This window comes from Vicugna pacos, chromosome 11 (genome assembly GCF_048564905.1).
Source record: "Vicugna pacos chromosome 11, VicPac4, whole genome shotgun sequence".
In the NCBI taxonomy this organism is placed as follows: Eukaryota; Metazoa; Chordata; class Mammalia; order Artiodactyla; family Camelidae; genus Vicugna; species Vicugna pacos.
This window is the reverse complement of record NC_132997.1, coordinates 77,324,524-77,342,001: the sequence shown is the minus strand read 5'-3', so window position 1 is coordinate 77,342,001 and position 17,478 is coordinate 77,324,524. Positions and strand designations below refer to the sequence as shown.

At 56.4% G+C, this 17,478-nt stretch overlaps 1 protein-coding gene across 1 annotated transcript; it reads left to right on the top strand.

Moving 5' to 3' along the window:
- Positions 1–5,979: 5,979 nt before the first annotated feature.
- LBX1 (ladybird homeobox 1) lies at positions 5,980–8,517 on the top strand. The gene is made up of 2 exons (XM_072972352.1): positions 5,980–6,948; positions 7,642–8,517. The coding sequence occupies exons 1-2, from the start codon at positions 6,624–6,626 to the stop codon at positions 8,160–8,162; spliced, it is 846 nt and encodes a 281-aa protein (XP_072828453.1). The 5' UTR covers positions 5,980–6,623; the 3' UTR covers positions 8,163–8,517.
- The last annotated feature ends 8,961 nt before the right edge of the window (positions 8,518–17,478 follow it).

Here is a 17,478-nt window from a genome sequence, read left to right as displayed (position 1 = left end):
GAGCTTCTGTGGATGGCAAGGAGAATGGAACCACCCTTGTAGACTCAGGAGCAGCAAGGGTTAGGGTGCAGCCTCTCCTCAACCCCCACCCCTACAGCCCCAAACAGCCATCCCAGGAGCCTACCAGCCCCTGCATCAGGCTACAGACCTGATGGGGGTGTTCAAGGGACCAAGGATTTCACCCCTACCTCAGCAGCTCACTGCTCAGGCCAGGGAGGGAGGAAGTATGGGGGCACTCTGGATATCCCCTCACCCCGCTGAGCTGGCACTTCTGGCTGTTCCCCTTGCCTGGAGAGTGATCCTCACTTATGCACCTACCCAAGTGCTCCTGGATTTTCAAGGTTCAATTCAAATGTGACCTCCACTAGAACAGAACCAGACTCCCCCCAACAATCCTTTACCCTCTTTATAGCCCCCAGGCTACTGGGGTGGGAATGTGTTTCCTGCCACTCTTGCTTGCCCATTTCTCTCTGTCTGTTCTTCCTCTCTGCTTCTGGGCTCAAAATATGATAGGAGCTCAATCCTGTATTTAAAAAGAGAGTGAACACACTCCATTCCTGAGACAGGACATACCACAGCTGGATCCAGAACCCAGGACCGCCCCTCCCTCCATGGCCAAAAAGCATTAAAGAATGAGGTCTCTGTGGCCTTCCATGTATGTTGGAGGTTGAGCAGCAGGGGTGCCTCACACATCTGCACGCAGCTGGCAAAACAATGCACCTACTCTTTCCTAACACCCCTCATTCTCTCTCTGGGGCACAGGTCCCTGCCCCTGAATCTCTTTTGTCTCTTATTATTCATTCAGCGAATGCCCAAAGAGCCCTTGGTATATGCCAGGTTGGCATAGGGCATGGAGAGGAGATTCAGGTCCCTTTCTCCCCAAGTTCACAGTCAGGTGAAGAGAGAGGCAGAAGGGCAGATGACAAACCAGCAGTTTCTGGCAATCTGACAGTGACTCCAAGGGGGGTATACTAAGGAGCACAGAGGACTGAACAGGGCAGAGAAGGCTCCCCAAGATGAGCTGAGGACTAAAAACAGCAAGAGTTGTCAGGAAGGGAAGCAATAAAGACTCTTATGGTCCCAGGTTGAGGGAAGCAAAGACTTGGAACCAGAAAGCAGGCTGCTCTGGAGGCTGCAGTGGATGATCACCTGGGCCTCGATCATCTCTACCCATCTCTACCGAGTGTCTATATCACTCGGTGGTCTGTCTATGTCCCCCACACTTCCAAAGGGCAGTCAATTCCCCCACATAGGGCTGAAGGGCCAAGAAGAGGTTGGCCCATGTAGTGAGACCATCCTGTCACTAGATTCTGAAGGAGTTCAGCTCACAAAGAAGCTGAGCAGGGAGGGAGAGAAGCAGAGAGGGGTGCTCTCAAAAAAAGTGCCCTGACCATAGACCCTGCCCACTTCTCTTTGCCAGAAGAGGTCCTGAGAGCTGGGCCTGGCCAGAGACAGCAGGGCAGGTCCAGAAACAGGCTTGGAGGCTGGCCTGAATTTTGGAGCAGCTGGCTCCCTGCTCCTCAGGCCTGCAGAGGCAACTTCCCTCCCCCTCCCCCTCCCCTTATTGGTCTGCTCTGGCCTTAACCTTTTCTGGATCTCCAACCCCTTTTGAGAATCCAATGTGTTATGTAATAATGCCCCTGGAAAAATGTGCACACTTAGGCTCACATACCCAATTTTATGCATAATTTCTGGGATCTGCAGAGCCCCAAAAGCCCATTTAAAGAGACTTTGGGCCTCCGTTAAGAGGCTGATGGTTCCAGGATTGACTTGAATCACAAAAAGACAGTCTTCAAATCCTAATTACTCCAAACAGGCTGTGTGACTTAGGATGTATTACTTAACTTCTCTGGGTCTCATTTTCCTCATATGTAAAATCAGGGTAATAGCAGTAGCTACCTCACAGGGTTATGAGAAACAAATGAAATCAATAAAACTCCTAGCCTGAAGCCAAACACATGATATGGGCTTATGGTGTTTATTGTCATGGTTATTGTTGTTGTTGTTGCTGCAGAAGGTGGCCCAGGGCAGAATATAAAAACCAAGTGGGCAGTCCTGGTTCAGCCAGGGTGGCAGGAGGCCATCCATCGGAGTCTACTTCTATTAGCAGAAGAAGCACTCTCTGAATTCCACAAGGAGTGTCAGAGTAGCAGGTCCCTCGGGGACAAAAATGATCCCGATTGGTGGTCAGGTTAACTCATTTCAAGCAGTGTCAGAACCTTTTTTTTTTTTTTTGAGGGATGTTCTGGCCTGAAGGCCCATGCTGATGCTTACACAAATAATCTGGAAAAGAATGGGGCAACCCAAACAATCCAGATTAAAGCCGATGGAGCCTTTGGCATTTTACTTGAATTATTTTCCTGTGCTAAGGAATGACTCATTTTGTTTGGGTCTATAGGGCTCCTTTAACCTGGCAATTCATGCAATGTTTTCCCTCCTCTTTGTCTGGAATATTCACTAAACTAGTGGGTAAATAGATTTTTGTTAGAATAATTCCTTCATCTTCCACTGGAGCCAGAAAAAGGCTGGACCTTGGTGGCACAGGCAGCAAGCAGAAAGTCAGGAGTTAGGATACAGTATAGACCAGGCTCTGAAGACAGGCATTCCCTCTGTGGAGCAGACTCCAAGGGCCAGCTGCTTCCAGCTCCAGGGGAGAAGACACTGGCCTGGGGACTGTATCCCAGGAAGGAGGTTGAGCAGAAGGTGAGATCTGAATAGTAATGCCAGAGTTCCTTCCCACCAACCTCACCCCCATCGCCTCTGAGTTATTCCCCTTCCCAAATCTCACAATCTCCAGAACTCCTCTGAGATGGGACTGCCATGAGCCCAAGCCTTCCCCCTCCATGATACACAATTGTTTATACTCTATTTGCTCAACAAAAAATCATTCAGCCCATGCTGGAGGGTGCAAGGGGCTTGCCTGGCCCATGAAGGTCTGAAGTGGGTGGAATCCCCACATCAGGGACCCTGCCTTTAAGGATCTCCCATTCTGGTGGGAGAAGGAGTGAGCCTGAGGGCAAACCCCACAGCTCCTAGCTCCACAGGAGGAGCTAGTGGATTTGGGCTCCCTGGAGTTCAGGAGATCCCAGCTGCCCACTCACTGGGGTCTGGAGTGAGTAGAAACCGCAGAGTTGGGAAAAACTGGTGGGTTAGTTGGGCTGGTTTTTGAAGATGATCTGGATGAGGTGATGGAGACAGAGGGCCCTAAACAACAAAATGGGCAGGTGGAATCACGTGCCCCCTCAACACCTAGCTATGCCAGCCAGAGATGTTTGACCAAGAGTTTAACCACCCAGGCCAAACAACAACAACAACAACAACAACAACAACAACAACAACAACACCCCAAAAACAAAAAAACAAAAAACAAAGCCTGGGATTGGGTGGCAGGTACCTGACAGGAAGGGAAGAAGAGATTCAACAATGGTGAGTAGAAGGGCTAATGCAGCAGATGACTGTGGAATGTCCTGTCCACTTTGACATAACGTGGTCAAAGACTAAAGGTCCAGGGAAACAGGGCTCCGGTAGAGGAATTCCATGCTCCCACACCTCTGCTCCCCAATTCATATTCCTTACCTTCCTAGCAGCCTCACAATAACCCTGAACTCTCCTAGTCCTGAGGGACTGGGAGATGGGCAACAGCAGGATTGTCCTTAAGATCCTGTCTTGCATGCCAATATCAGGTATGGAGACAGGAACAGCCAGGAAGAATGGGGGAGATGGAGTATTGGAGGTGGCTCTTCTGAGGATAGAAACCCAAGAGTCCCCTTTCCCTGACCTGGAGGGGCCCCCTCTGCTAGCATAGGAGATATGGCTGGCCTGAGGCTCTGGGTCGAGGCTTTTGGGGTTATGGTAGAAAAGGGCTGTGGGCTAGAGGCTGAGGCGAGATTCTGAGAGCAGGAAGTGAGAGGAGAGAGCAGACCCCTCTTGGTCCCAGAGCTTCCCAGCCAGTAGTATCCAGCTCCCTGGAGCCCTCTCCCTCAGGTCCCTCTCCACCATCTCTGGACTTTGACTTCAGGGCAGCCTCACTTAAGGGCTCCCAGAGCAGCACTGATGCATCAGAGACAGGCCTACCTTGAGGATAGTTCTGGAGCTCTCAGGGAACTGAGAATGTCATTCTCACCATTCCTGCTTCTAAAGCACTTGCACTGCCCCTCAGAATGCAGGACAGAGATGGGGAAAGAGGGTAAGTAGCTTTTCTCAACACTCCCAAGCAGCCCTGGGGCAGGCAGTGGGGTCCCAAACAAGAATCCTTTCTCCCTACACTGTCCCTTTTCTCTGGAAAGCTGCAAGCCTTGTTCCAAACAAATACCTAAATGAGATAAAGTGATCTCTGATGCTCAGAGGCCCCTATGCTGGAGGCATCCAGGGAGACAACCTGTCCCCTGTCCCCTCTCCCATAGCCTAGCTTGGTTTGCTCCCTCTCTGGAGAAGGTATAGTGGGGGCAAGAAGCCCAAGGGGTCCTATTCTTCCCATCCCAACCTCTGGGCTGGGTCACAGCCTCCACACTGGCCTCTTAGGGCCTTTCTCTGGACCTAACAGGGCTGCCAGCCCACACTGCCTGCCTAGGAGTTTACAAACAAAGCCAGAGAGGGGTTGGGACTGTGAGTGGGGAAGAGAAGAGCTCTTCCTCCCTTGGCCCCAAACCTCCTTTCTACAGGGGCAGAAACGGAAAATTAGGGTGGTAGGGCAAGCAACCCCATACAAACCAGAGGAAGGACTCAAGAGAAAAAAATTGGGGTGCACAGCCCCCTTGGGCACCTCAGGGGAATGAAAGTCAAACTAGGGGGTAGGGGTTCAAACATGACTAAATACCCACAGGTTCACATACGTTTACACAAATATACACATGGAGAACCCCTCACAAATATGCACAAAAACATAAAACACATTCAAATACCGATGCACACAAATGCTCTCCTGATATACACAGAGTTCGGCCGTAGGGTTCCCAATGTCCAGTCTGACTCGAACCCCGGCTCCCCGCGGGTTCCTGAGAGCGCAGCCCCAGCCGAGGCCCGGCCCCCTCTGGGCCCCCGCCCCGCATCCGGAACAGCTGGAGTCGGCCTGGCGGTGCACTCAAGCCTGGCGCTAGGCTGGGCGGGGCCGGCAGCGGGGCCCCGGCCGGGGCCGGGCAGAGAGTAGCGGGGAGGCCCCGAGCCTGCCCCGTTAGCCCCGGCACCCGGCCCGGCTATCTGGTCGGAGGCCGGTCATCAGACGAGCGGTGGCCCCGGCCGGCCCTGAGAGCCGCGGCCCAAGGAGAGTGAGCAAGATTGCCGGAGGAGGTAAGGGTGTCGCTTGGGCTCACGCCCGGGGAGAAGTGCCTAGAGCCACCACCAACTCTCCACTTCTCAGTTGGGGAAGGCTGTGTCCTCTGACTGGCCTCCTCCTCCAACCCCTGAGATCCCCTACCCCTGTGTCCCGTGTTGCCTCACCTAGGGCTGCAGAGCCAGCTCGGACCTCCCGCCGGCCAGCCTGAGGGCTGCAGATTCTCTCCCAAGGCGTGTGGCCCAAGGCCGCGGGTGAGGTGCAAGTGGGTCTAGGGATAGGGGTCCTGGGTCCTTGATCTCAGATCAGCAAAGTCCGCTCTGGGCGGCCACGGGGCCCACCCAGGCTCCTCGTCTTACCTGGCCCGAGCAGCCGCTGCATACCTCTCTGGCTGGACTCTTGCCACCCTTCTCGGGCGCCAAATCCCGGGTTGGAGAGCCTGAGACCTCCGGGCCAGCGCTGCCGTCACAGCCAGGCCGGCGGGAGGCGGGTGCGCCGGGAGCGCGGCTCACAGTTTGGGGTGGGGGCGGCGGCTTTTCAGTCGCCGGAGGTTCGGGTGCAATAAAGGCGCCTCTAATGTAATTTACAAACAGCTCGGGCCGAGCGCGGCGCAGCGCCCGGACTGACAGGCGCATTAGGCAGGCTAATTCCAGCCGGCTCCTCCTACCCCAGGCCCGCTAATTAATGAGCTTCCCAACTTAGAGCCGCCTGCATTGGACAGACAGAGAGTGAAAGAGAGGACAAGGGAGAGGGAGAGAAGGAGAGAGACGGGGGGAGCAGAGAAGAGAGAAGAGAGAGGGAGGGAGGGAGGGAGAGAACAAGAGGAGAGAGAACAGAGAGAAAGAAGAGAGGAGAAAGACAGGGAGAAAGAAAGAGAAGTGCCGCTGCAGATAATTGATTACTCCTCGATCAAGGCTAACTTGTTAGCAATAGTCAATTGCCCCATCTCTCCGCCTCCCCTAGCAGTACGGGATCGGCGCCCTCGCCTCGACTCTTCCAACTGCCGCCGCCAGGACCCGGGGCCAGGAGCTGCCGCGGAGCCACCTGACACCTTTAAATAGCACCGGGGCTGGCGAAACTGGAGCCCCGCGCGGCGCACCCAAGCTCGGGCTCCGGATTGCTGGAAGCCCCGGCGGCGGCGGCGGCGCCCGCGTCAGCGCCCTCCTCCTGGGGCCCCGTGAGGCTCTGCTTGCCTCTGCCACTGCGCTAATCCGCCCCGAGCCCGGCCTGCGCCCTGCCCGGCGCGGCCTCCTTCCCGCCCAGCGCCGGCCCGCGCCGCCCGGCGCCCTAGCTGCCCGCGGGCTGGGTCCCTGCGTCCCGAGCCTCCCGGGCCAGGCCCCCAAACGAGGCCGAGATGACTTCCAAGGAGGACAGCAAGGCGGCGCCGGGGGAGGAGAGGCGGCGCAGCCCGCTGGACCACCTGCCGCCGCCCGCCAACTCCAACAAGCCGCTGACTCCGTTCAGCATTGAGGACATCCTCAACAAGCCGTCTGTGCGGAGAAGTTACTCGCTGTGCGGGGCGGCGCACCTGCTGGCGGCCGCGGACAAGCACGCGCCGGGCGGCTTGCCCCTGGCGGGCCGCGCTCTGCTCTCGCAGACCTCGCCGCTGTGCGCGCTGGAGGAGCTCGCCAGCAAGACTTTTAAGGGGCTGGAGGTCAGCGTCCTGCAGGCAGCCGAAGGTAGGCGCCGCCACTGGTTTCCCCTACACCGAGCACCCCGCGCGCGGCTCCATGTGTCCCACTCGCAGTGCCCTGTGCCTCTGCCCACCTCCTCCCGCGCCGGCCGTCAGCGTCCTCCAGCCCAAGCCGCTGCCGCTAGGAGTGGAGATGCGTGTGACAGGACCCAAACACTATTTCCTAGGGACCTCTAGATAGGCCAGAGTCGAGTGACCAGGGAAGGGAGGCGGGAACCCAAGATCTCTCCGCAGTCTGCCTGCTCTGTCTGACTCCCTTCCGTTCTCAGTGGCCTGGGCACTCTAAGCCCTTCTCCTGGGGTGTCGAGTGGAGAGCCTTTGCTGGGACCTATTGGATAAGGGTAGAGTCGGGTTGATTGAGAAGAGGTCGAGAGCCAACATTCACACTCGGTCAGGGCGTCCCTGTCTGGCTCTCTTGTGTTCTAGCGACCTCGGGTCTTTCAAACCAACTCTCAGGTGACAGGGCAGAGACCAAAACCATTTTTCCTAGAGACTTGTGGTAGATGAGAGATGGGTAAAGGGGCTTGTCATAGCTGAGGCTTACCCTCGTCCCCGAGGCCAAATCTAATCTGAGAAGGGAACAGCGGCAGATCGCAGGCCAGATGGGTCTAGGTGGCCTAAGGGCCGGGATGGGGTCTCCTCTCCCTTGGCGCAAGCCTATACTTTGGTTTCCTCGCAGGCCGCGACGGGATGACCATCTTTGGGCAGCGGCAGACCCCCAAGAAGCGGCGAAAGTCGCGCACGGCCTTCACCAACCACCAAATCTATGAGTTGGAGAAGCGCTTCCTCTACCAGAAGTACCTGTCCCCTGCCGATCGCGACCAAATTGCTCAGCAGCTGGGCCTCACCAATGCTCAGGTCATCACCTGGTTCCAGAATCGGCGTGCCAAGCTCAAGCGGGACCTGGAGGAGATGAAGGCCGATGTGGAGTCCGCCAAGAAACTGGGCCCCAGCGGGCAGATGGACATCGTGGCGCTGGCCGAACTTGAGCAGAACTCGGAGGCCGCGGGCGGCGGTGGCGGTGGCTGCGGCAGGGCCAAGTCGAGGCCTGGCTCTCCGGTGCTCCCCGCAGGCGCCCCGCAGGCCCCGGGCGCCGGGCCTCTGCAGCTCTCGCCGGCCTCCCCACTCACGGACCAGCCGGCCAGCAGCCAGGACTGCTCGGAGGACGAGGAAGACGAAGAGATCGACGTGGACGATTGAGCGGCGCAAGGGATTTTCTGCCGCCCCGGGCTCTTAGGGCCATATGCCCTCCGCCTCCCGGACCGGACCGCTGAGGGGAGCTGGGACCTCCTCTGCACCTCCCGCCTTCTCCCCTGTCCCTGGCCGGGACTCGGCTCCCGGCAGCCGCCTCTTCCCTCTCGAAGCAATAAACCCGGGCTGGCCGGCGGAGCCGGCCGCCGCGCGCGGCATCCGCTACCCCGGGAGCCCTCGCCGTACAATTCTGTATGGCTTCCGTATAAATATTTAAACCTATATACCGGGTTCTTCCGACCGCAGCCTGACTTTTTTTCTTTTATTTTTTAAAACCTCGGAGATTTCCATGTTTTCAAAGCTCTTAGGCTGCTGGTTTTGCTGAGGGTGAGGCAGAATCGAGGGTGACGAACACTTAACCCTGCGGTCTGGAGGAGGGGGCGCCCGATTGTTCTGATTTTTCTCTGCATGTGGCGAATGCACCGGCCCTCTCCCTCCTCGCCTTCCTAGGCCTATTGCAGTTGACTTCTTTTATTTCCTTCTGCCTTTTCCCCTCCGGCCGTGGGAAGGGGCTGATGGGGGCATCCGGGTCCTGACTTGCAAGTTTCAAATTGATGTTTTCTTCCCCCTACCCCTCCCACCACAAGAGAAGTCTGTTTTCGATGCCATTTCTGCCTCCTAACGCCCAGTAAAACTATTTTAAAGATTCCTCCCCACCCTCTCTTGGTTTCCTTGGACTGACTACTGGGGTCCAGGTCTTAAGGACAAAGCAAATCCATACAATCAACCAACCAACCAACGAAAATGGAACCCAAAGCCCTAGAATTATTTTTTACTCTTTTTAGAATTTTTTTGCATGTGACAGAGATTGAGAGGAGGCCGACCTAAGTCCTCACCCCACCTCCTCCACAGCTCTGGGTCTGTCTTGCAGTCTCCAATGCCGTACTCCTAGCTCAACATGGCCAGACAAGGGTGGCCGGATGAGGGTGGATCCCGCGTGCTACTTCCCTGCTCTCGCCCTGCTCTTTCTTCTCCGACTGTACCCAAGGCCTCTTTCTCCAATAAATAAAGTCTTTGCCATTTTACTAGAACTGGTGGTGACAATGTCTGAATGAGTGGGCCCTCTTCAGTGAAGCCATGGCAGTCTCTGTGTCTCACTACTGCTGGTCGCCTAGCCATGGAGATTTGGAGGAATTTCAGGGCAGGTGTGAGAGTGAGGGGTGAGGGGGAAGTAATGAGAGTGGAGGCACTTCTTGCCCACAAACTCGAGCTGGCTACTGAACGTTTGTAGGAGTGAGAAGCAGGCTTCGCCAGGTCCGGGTAAAAAGTGAGGCGTGCAATGTTGGGAGAAAATGCGTGCCCACTTTGTGGGTGCCATGGGTGCAAAATTAATTTGTGTGGGGCAAAGGCTGGGTGAGGAGGGCTTGTCCTAGGGTTTGTGCCTCCCAGCCAGGACCCAAGGGAATTCTTCCTGTGCTCCTGGGACACCGGCTAAGCCTCGGGTGGTATAGCTCATTTTACGGTGGGGTGGAGCCTGAGAGCTCCCAAGTTTCGGTTCTCCAGAGGTCCTCACCCTTGGGGAAGGGAGGAAAATGAGGTCGAAGGCACCGAGGGCAAGCGGAATCGCTCACAGGGGCACAGGGAGATGTGAACCCGAAGCGTCCGAGCGTTGGGGTGAATTTCTGGTAACGTTCACAATTCTGGGTCTGGAACTCGGCTCAGGGCACAGATATCAATCTCCCAAGGACTCCCGGGGTACCCCGTGCCCCGAGGGCGGCTAGGGCAGGAACACAGGCAGCTTTCACTTTTCCGAATGGAGCGGGTTTCTCTCTAGGCTTTTGTTGTCTCTGGGCTGGCGAGTGGCCGCTGTCACTAGAGGAGGGTCCCGCCTCCGGGCCGCTCGACTCTCTTTCTCAGCAAAATTGATGTGAGAAATGCGCATCTGGTCTCGGGCAGGCGGTGGGGCCCCGGGGCCTGAATCGGGAACGTTCGAGTCCACGAAGAAACTAAGAGAAATAGAAAAAGGAAAACAGAAAAACACCCCAAAAGCAGAGCGAGAAAGTGGAGAACCAGAGACGGGGGTGGGGTGGGGGAGAAAAAGAGGAAAAACTACAGAAAGAGACAGAAACAGACAGAGACAGACGGATACAGAGGAAGGAAAGCGGAATGGGAAGAAGGAAGAGAAGGGAGGAGAGAACGAAAGAAGGAACGAGGCGGCCGGGCAGCCGGGCCGGCGTGCGGCCGGCCGTTCCTTCCGGGCGACATAAATCGCCCTCTCTCAGGATGGATGGGTCTGTAATTCGGAGCGCGGACCATGAAGGCCGGGACGAATGGACCCGGGCGGCCGCTGACAGGCGACAATAGCCGGGCCCAGCCCCCCGCGGCTCCGGGTGCGGGCGCGGCCATGGCCCTCCGCAGCCCAGAGCGCGCCGGCGCTGGCGACCATATGGTTTTTGAATTTTCTTCACAATTTGTAGACAATTTGATGGATTAGGTCCCCGCGCGCGCCTCTCCGGCACAAAGGCAGCGCAGGGACCGCGGCGCGGCGGTCACTCGGGCATCTGCGCCCGCCGTGCGCACCCCGCCCCCGCCCGGCCCCCGCCCCGCGCCCGGAGCCCCGGGCCGCCCGCCCAACACGCCCATGAATCCCAATGAAGCGGCCCTGGCACCTCAGAACGCTTCCCGCTTCGCAGCCCCAGGCCGGGCCCTGCTGGGTCCCTTCGGGCTGGGGGCGGCTGCCCCGGGGCTGAGCCCACCCGAGCTGCGGCGCCCGCGGGGCGCGCAGCTAAGCAGGCGCAACGGGGCTGAGGAGAAACGGGGCCATTTATCCGCCCGTCTAGTTAAAGCGGGTTATTTGTTTGCTTCTCTGGCCTCCCCCTCCCTTCCCCTCCCCCTTCCCTCCTCCCCTTCCTTCCCCTTCTGCCTTTTATTCTTTTGTCTCTAAATGGATTTAATGAGCCTGAAAAACATGACAATTGAATATAACCAAGAAATAAAAAATAACGAGGGAGGAAAGAAGGAGGAAAAGAAAGAAGGAAAGAAGGAAGGGGAAGGATTAATAAGATAAAAGTCCATTCAATTCAGCAAATGTTTGTTGTGCGTCTTTTCTGCGCCAGGCCACTCTGGGGGCTGGGGACATGGAAACGAATCAGAGCCAGTTCCTGCCTTCAAGGAGCTCCCAGTCTAGTGGACGAGACCCGCCGCACCCCGGCGCAGATAGGAGTCTTGGGCCGAGGGGTAGGGAAGTGCCCTTTGCAGAGCTCGGGAAATGATTTCGGGCTCGGTGTAGCGGGGGCTTCACGGAGGAGGTGGCATTGGACCCAGGCCTTGAAAGACAAGGAGGAATTCGTTGTTTCTATAGGCCAGAGAGAAGGGCGGGCGGAAGGAAGGACCGGACTGTCACCGGAGGGAAGGGGAGAGAGGCGTTCATGGAGCCTCGTGAGGCCCGAAGAGAGCGCCCTGGGCTCTGGGTCCCAACACCGTTTGGGAAGCAGATTCGAGCCGCCCCACTGTCTTCTCGGCTGTGCTGTATGCGATGCCTCCGCCGGGCTGCTGGTGGGCTTCCGAAGTCCCGCCGACAGAGCGTGTTACCGTGGCGGCCCGATTCAGTCCGACCGAGCAGTGCGGTGCGGAGCTTGTTTCCTGACCCCACCGCGCAGGGAGGAGGCGGCGACCGAGGGCAAGGGCTGAGGGGCTTGACTGGAGGAGGGAGCAAGGAGCTGGGACCCAGGGAGGCCTGGGTTCTAGCCCACCCTATCCCAGGCAATCGTGGCTCTGATGAAAGCGACTACCTGCGCGCCGGCCCGGGAGCTGGGAGGGCCTTGGCCGCTCTTCGGACACTAAGGCGGGGACCTGCGATGTAGAGGGCCTCGTATCCAAGTGCCGGCACTGGTCTCTTAGCGGGCGCCGGCCGGGTCTGCCTCCGGTGCGGCTCTAGGTGGTGTGTGCACCAGTTGTGTGCGCTCCGTGGGAGCGGGGTGTGTGCGTTATGTGTGTTATTCTCCACATGTGAGTGTACATACAAGTGTGGCGTGGATCACGTGAGGGGCTGTGGGCCCTGAGCCTATTTTCGGGGCGAGGTTCGTTAAGGTTTGGGATCCTCTGCGCCACCTGCCCTGTGGCCGTGGCCGTGGCCGTGGCCGTGGCCGTAGTTTCTTTTACGCCTGGGGCCGTAACAGGCCTGCGTCCTATTATTCACTGCCTCTCTGCAGATCCACTTTCGGTTCCCGGCTGTAAAAGGGAAGCGGCCCGGCTTTGTCTCTTCCTTCCCGGTTGGGCCGGGGGCCTCGGTCCGGCTTGACAAGCCCCGGGACCCGGACGGGTTGGGCTCTCCCGGCCTGGGACCCCGCGGCGCGCGGACCGGCTGGGCCCCACCGCGCGATCTGGCTGGCTCGGCTTTCCCCGCTCCGCCTTCCCCGGCCCGGGGGCCTGGCGGGCTGCGCCGGGTGAGGCCAGGAGGCGCAGTTCCTTATTTTACGAGGTGTCGGGCCGGTGTCAGACGCAGCTCCGATAAGTAATACTCCAGTCTGAGGGACCAGAACGTGGTAATTAATCCCAAAGACTTAAGTGTATTTTAGTTCAGGAGAAAAAAAATCACTAATTCAATCGTCCGGAAAATTGAAGTTTGATGCATGAGTCCCCCCTGAAAGGGACGGGCTGGGGCCGCGCGCCTCCCCTCCGCCCCTGCCAGTCGCCGCGGGGAACCCCTCCTCCCCACCCTTCTGAGCCTCCAGGTCCAGGAAAATCCACTCACCCCGCCCTGCATGTCTCCAGCTGCGGGAACCCAGGGGCACCTTGACTTTGCTCCCTTCCCCAACAACCAACCCCTCTTGCTTGGGGCCCAGAAAGCAGTTTGTGGTGAGAATACAGCTGTTCCCCTCCAACACCCACACCTGGGAAGGGGCATAAGGAAGTGCAGGAGGTGTAGGGGAAATAACTAGATAAGGGGCCCAGAGTGGACAGGGTCAGGGGCTGCAAGACATGTGGGAGAGGGGATCTGGAACCTGAACAAACTGGGGTCATGAGGGTCAGCATGTTGGAAGCTGGGGTGGAGAGTACTGTGGCTGACTGTGGATGGTGTGAGTGGGGGTTAGAGCTGTGGGTGTGCTGGGTGGTGGTGATTGGGCTGTAGAACCATGGATGATTGGTTTGTGTGGGATAGGGGTGCTTCCCTAGACTGTGCATGTGTACGAATGACGTCTTGCGCAGAGGTTAGCAGGCCTGGGGGAGGTGGGACTCTGACCCCAAGTGGGTCCACAGGCTGTGTCGCCCATAGGAGAGCCTCCTGGAACTGGAGCAAAGGAATATGGGGGTCCTGGGCCTGGTGGCTGTGCATGAGGGGGGGCCAATACTCAGGATGGAAGAGAATTCCCAACCTGAGTTTCCCTGGGGCCCTATCTCTGTACTCCCAGATCCAGGGCTGCCATCAGCAACTCACCTTGTCTCCTCCTAACAGCTGCCAGTCCTGGGACAGACCTGGGGCAGAGGGTGTGTGTGTGTGTGTGTGTGTGGCCATGTTCTCCAGCATCAACAGGGTGTTTTACTGAGTGTGTCAGAGAGTGTGTGCAACTGAGAGACTGAGCATGTGCAGCTGATTGATGGAAATGGAGCAGGTGCAGCTGGGGGTGATTGGGGGTGTGCTGTTATGTGCGTGTAACGGATTGTTGCAAACTAGTGTGTGCGATTAGGTGTGACCAACTTTGTGCAATGGACAGAAAAGAAGTAAAGCTGTCGCTGGGGTGGGTGTGACCACGAGTGAGTGATGCCCCCGGGGTGTGTGATGTGTGCAGGGAGTGGATGTGAACAGATAACTGGGAGAATGAACATTGACGTGGAACTGAAGCTACAGACAACCAGGATCTTAGCTCCAAACAGCCTGACCAAACTGGCTACTCAAATTTACACTTTTGGGAGTGGGGGGGGGGAGAGCACATGATCTCAAGGGAGGGGGGCTTATGAGAGGAGTGAGCAGAATGTGGGATGAAGAACCTCAGCCTGAGTATGAGTCTACTCTGAAGGCCACTGAGGCAGTGAGTAGACACTACACAGTCATGGACTCTGCTTCTTTGGGGTGGGGGCTTGTCCTCTGCCCTACCATGGGGTAATGGACAGAATGTTCAAGGGATCCTGGGGCCCCTGCCCCCTCCTACTCAAGTTAGTCCTCAGGTTGAACCTTAGAATCTGCAGACCCACTTTTGGCATTACCAGTCCCAGTTTGCCCTAGAAGGCCCAGCATCCCCCAGCACACTCAAGTTACTCCTCCCTGAGGGGGCTCAGTCCTGCCCCAAAAGGACAGGGTACAAATGGCAATGTGTGCATGATGTGCATGATGCATTGGTGATGATGCCAGGAGTGTTGGTAGCAGATGAGTCCTGCCTGCTTTGGAATCTAATGTGCATATGTACGAGTGTGTGCAGGGACTGCTGTGCATTGATATGTGCATGTGGACATGTGCAGGCTTCCCCGCGGAGAGCTAGATGTGGCTAGTTGTTTGTGAATGGGTGTGGATGTGGTAGGGAAGGAAGATTAGTTACTTGTGAGTACCCTGGGACCTGTGTGAGTTTAGTTATCAGCGTGTGTATATAGAGATGAGATGAGTTACCACCATATCTGGGTGTGCTTGTGACATCTGAATACATGGGATGTGCACCCAGCTAGGTGCCTGTACCCCACTCCTTGAAAATTCAAGTGCTCAAGTCAGAAGTAGTGGGTCCAGGTCTCTGTGGAGACGGATCTAGGACTGGGAGTCTCCTCTGCCAAGAAATAGGGGCCTTTTCCTTCTACTTTTCCCATTCCCCCAACACAGGCTGAAATGGAGGGTAGTGTGGAGAAGAGACCCCCTCCTGTGTCTCAGAGGCTGCTCGAGGTGAAGTGCCTAGGTCTCTGTAGGGACTGTCCTTTGTCTCCTGATGTCTGGGATGGTATTTATTGATCTGGTTACCTGAGGACCCTCTGGGACCACGTACCCACATGTAGATGAGGGTAGTGCCACGGTGGCTAACCCAGGGCACTCACAACAGAGACATACATTGTCACACAGACATCCCAGAAACAATGCAGACACACAAGGCAGGCACTGAGTTGCACAGACTCACAATGCAGAAACCCAATGCACACCCACAGTGACAAAGACATACAGGATGCCCAGAAATAGATGACACAGCACACCCACCGAAATATAGGTAGTCAGTAGCACACACAACAGTTAAACAGATAAACCTTTGCTGTTAAATTGTTGCACCATCCCCACTGTTATACACACAATGTAGACACAGTGCCAGAGGCATAGCCCACAGTTATCACAAGCACGCACATGTGCTTCCAGAAATTCTGTGCAACCACAGGCATGGAGAGGGAGCTAGCTGGTTTAGGCGACTTTGTGGCGAAAGCTGTTGATGTTCTGACATTCTGAGAGGAGTCCAACATCGGCGGAGGACAGCAAATCGCTGTCCTGACAAGGGTAGTGGCCAGGGAGGCTCTGGCTGTCCAGGAGAGCTCCTAGCCCTTAGCCCAGGAAAAAACCAAGTCCCCAATCACCCTAGAAATGCAATCAAAGCTGCCCGCCACCCACCCGCCCTGCACAATGGCTCTGGCTGGAGTCGTTATCATTTTTGTTAACTTTTTATCGACTGTTTGCTAGATGGCGTGTCAGTAAAGTGTATGATTTGAGATGAAAAATTAGGCAGATTAACCTGAGGGGAGAGCCTGATTGATTACTAAATAGGATCAATTTGAAAGTTTTAGTCCTGGCGTTTCTGCAGAGCCTCTTAATACTTCAAACTTCAATTTTACGGGCGATTGAACTAAGCATGTTTCTGACAAAATTGATATATGTATTAATTTGCTTTAACTGGTGATTAATTACTCTCCACTGAAAGAATTATATGGAGCTGTTTGCCTGCGATTTGCATATTAATCAAATTCTAGTTGATAATTCCACCGGTGGGGGGGTCGGGGGCGGGGCGTGGGGCGCAGGGTGTGAAGGGGTGTTTGTGCGAGTGCCGGTGTGTGCGCCGGTGTATGTGGGGGGGCTCCCCACCCCCCTCTTTGCTCGCTCCCTGCTTAGCTGCCAGTTTAGTGCATTAAAACCAAAGATGCAGAACGAGTTTGCCCGGCTATTTGGCGGGAGCAGAAATTGCCTGTCCGGTTTTATGATCTGCTCAGCCTGAGCAGCCGGGTCCTTAATGTCCCCTGTCAAAGTGTCCGCGATTTAAAGGGAAAACGGCCCCCGTTTTAGCGCCGAGCCAGCCTGACAGGGGACGAAGCAGGGAAGAGGATCCCCTTAAATAACTCCCCTTCCAGAAAGGCCTTGGTTTCCGGATGGCACCCCAGCTCTGGGGACCCTCGGAAACAGAACCATGTCCTTGGAGAGGTCCCAGCTCCTGGGATGGTCTAGCTATGTAGCATCCGCCCTCAACACGTAGGCAAGGGGGCCGAGTACAGGCACAGCAGAGACCCAGAGACACGGTCAGTCACTGTCACTTGATCTGACGGGCAGGAAGCCACCCTCTTAGACACGTGCAGACACAGCTATATAGTCATACTCCTGTTCACTTAAACCCCCACTCTTGGGCCTGACTATAGACACACTCAGCTACCCACATGCACACCAAGACACACAGAATTGCACACAGGCGGGGAGCACACATAGACACCCAAGTCACATTCACACGGCCTTTCAGGCACACGTAGTCACACACACTCAGACACACACACATTTTCAGACCCACACGCGGACCTCATCCACACACACAAACCCAGGCATGGAACCCTCCCCCACCGGGATTCGCAGTCGATACACCCCAAAGGCCTGCTCGCATCTTCCCGGCCACGACCACACACAGTCCCCACTGCATCCTCCAGGTCCCCTTGCCCTCTTCAGACTCTTTAAGCTAAAGGGGGGCAGCGCCACCGAATCAACTTTTCCCATCTCTGGATTCAAAGGGTAGGAGTGTAATTAAAACCAGATAATTAATGAGACAATATTCCTCCAGCTACATCTTTAATGAACAAACCCCTTCAGGGCAGCCTCTTCTTCTAGGCTCATTAAAGAGAAGAAAGTTGGGCGGCTCTCGGACTTCCCAGCGCGTTAATAACGAAACAGGAGTGGGTGCTTCCGCCCGGCCTGAGCGTAGGAGCCATGGCCACACTTCCTGGCCCTAGTCCTCCCACCACTACTCTGTACTTCGGCCCGCCCCAACTCCCATCCCCTCCACACCCCCATCCCCACCTGGTCCCAGCGTCTCCGGCCACCCACAGCGGTCCTGCCAGCCGCTATTCAGCGACTCCTTGCTCCGCCTGCCCTCTCTCTGGCGGCCTCTCACCA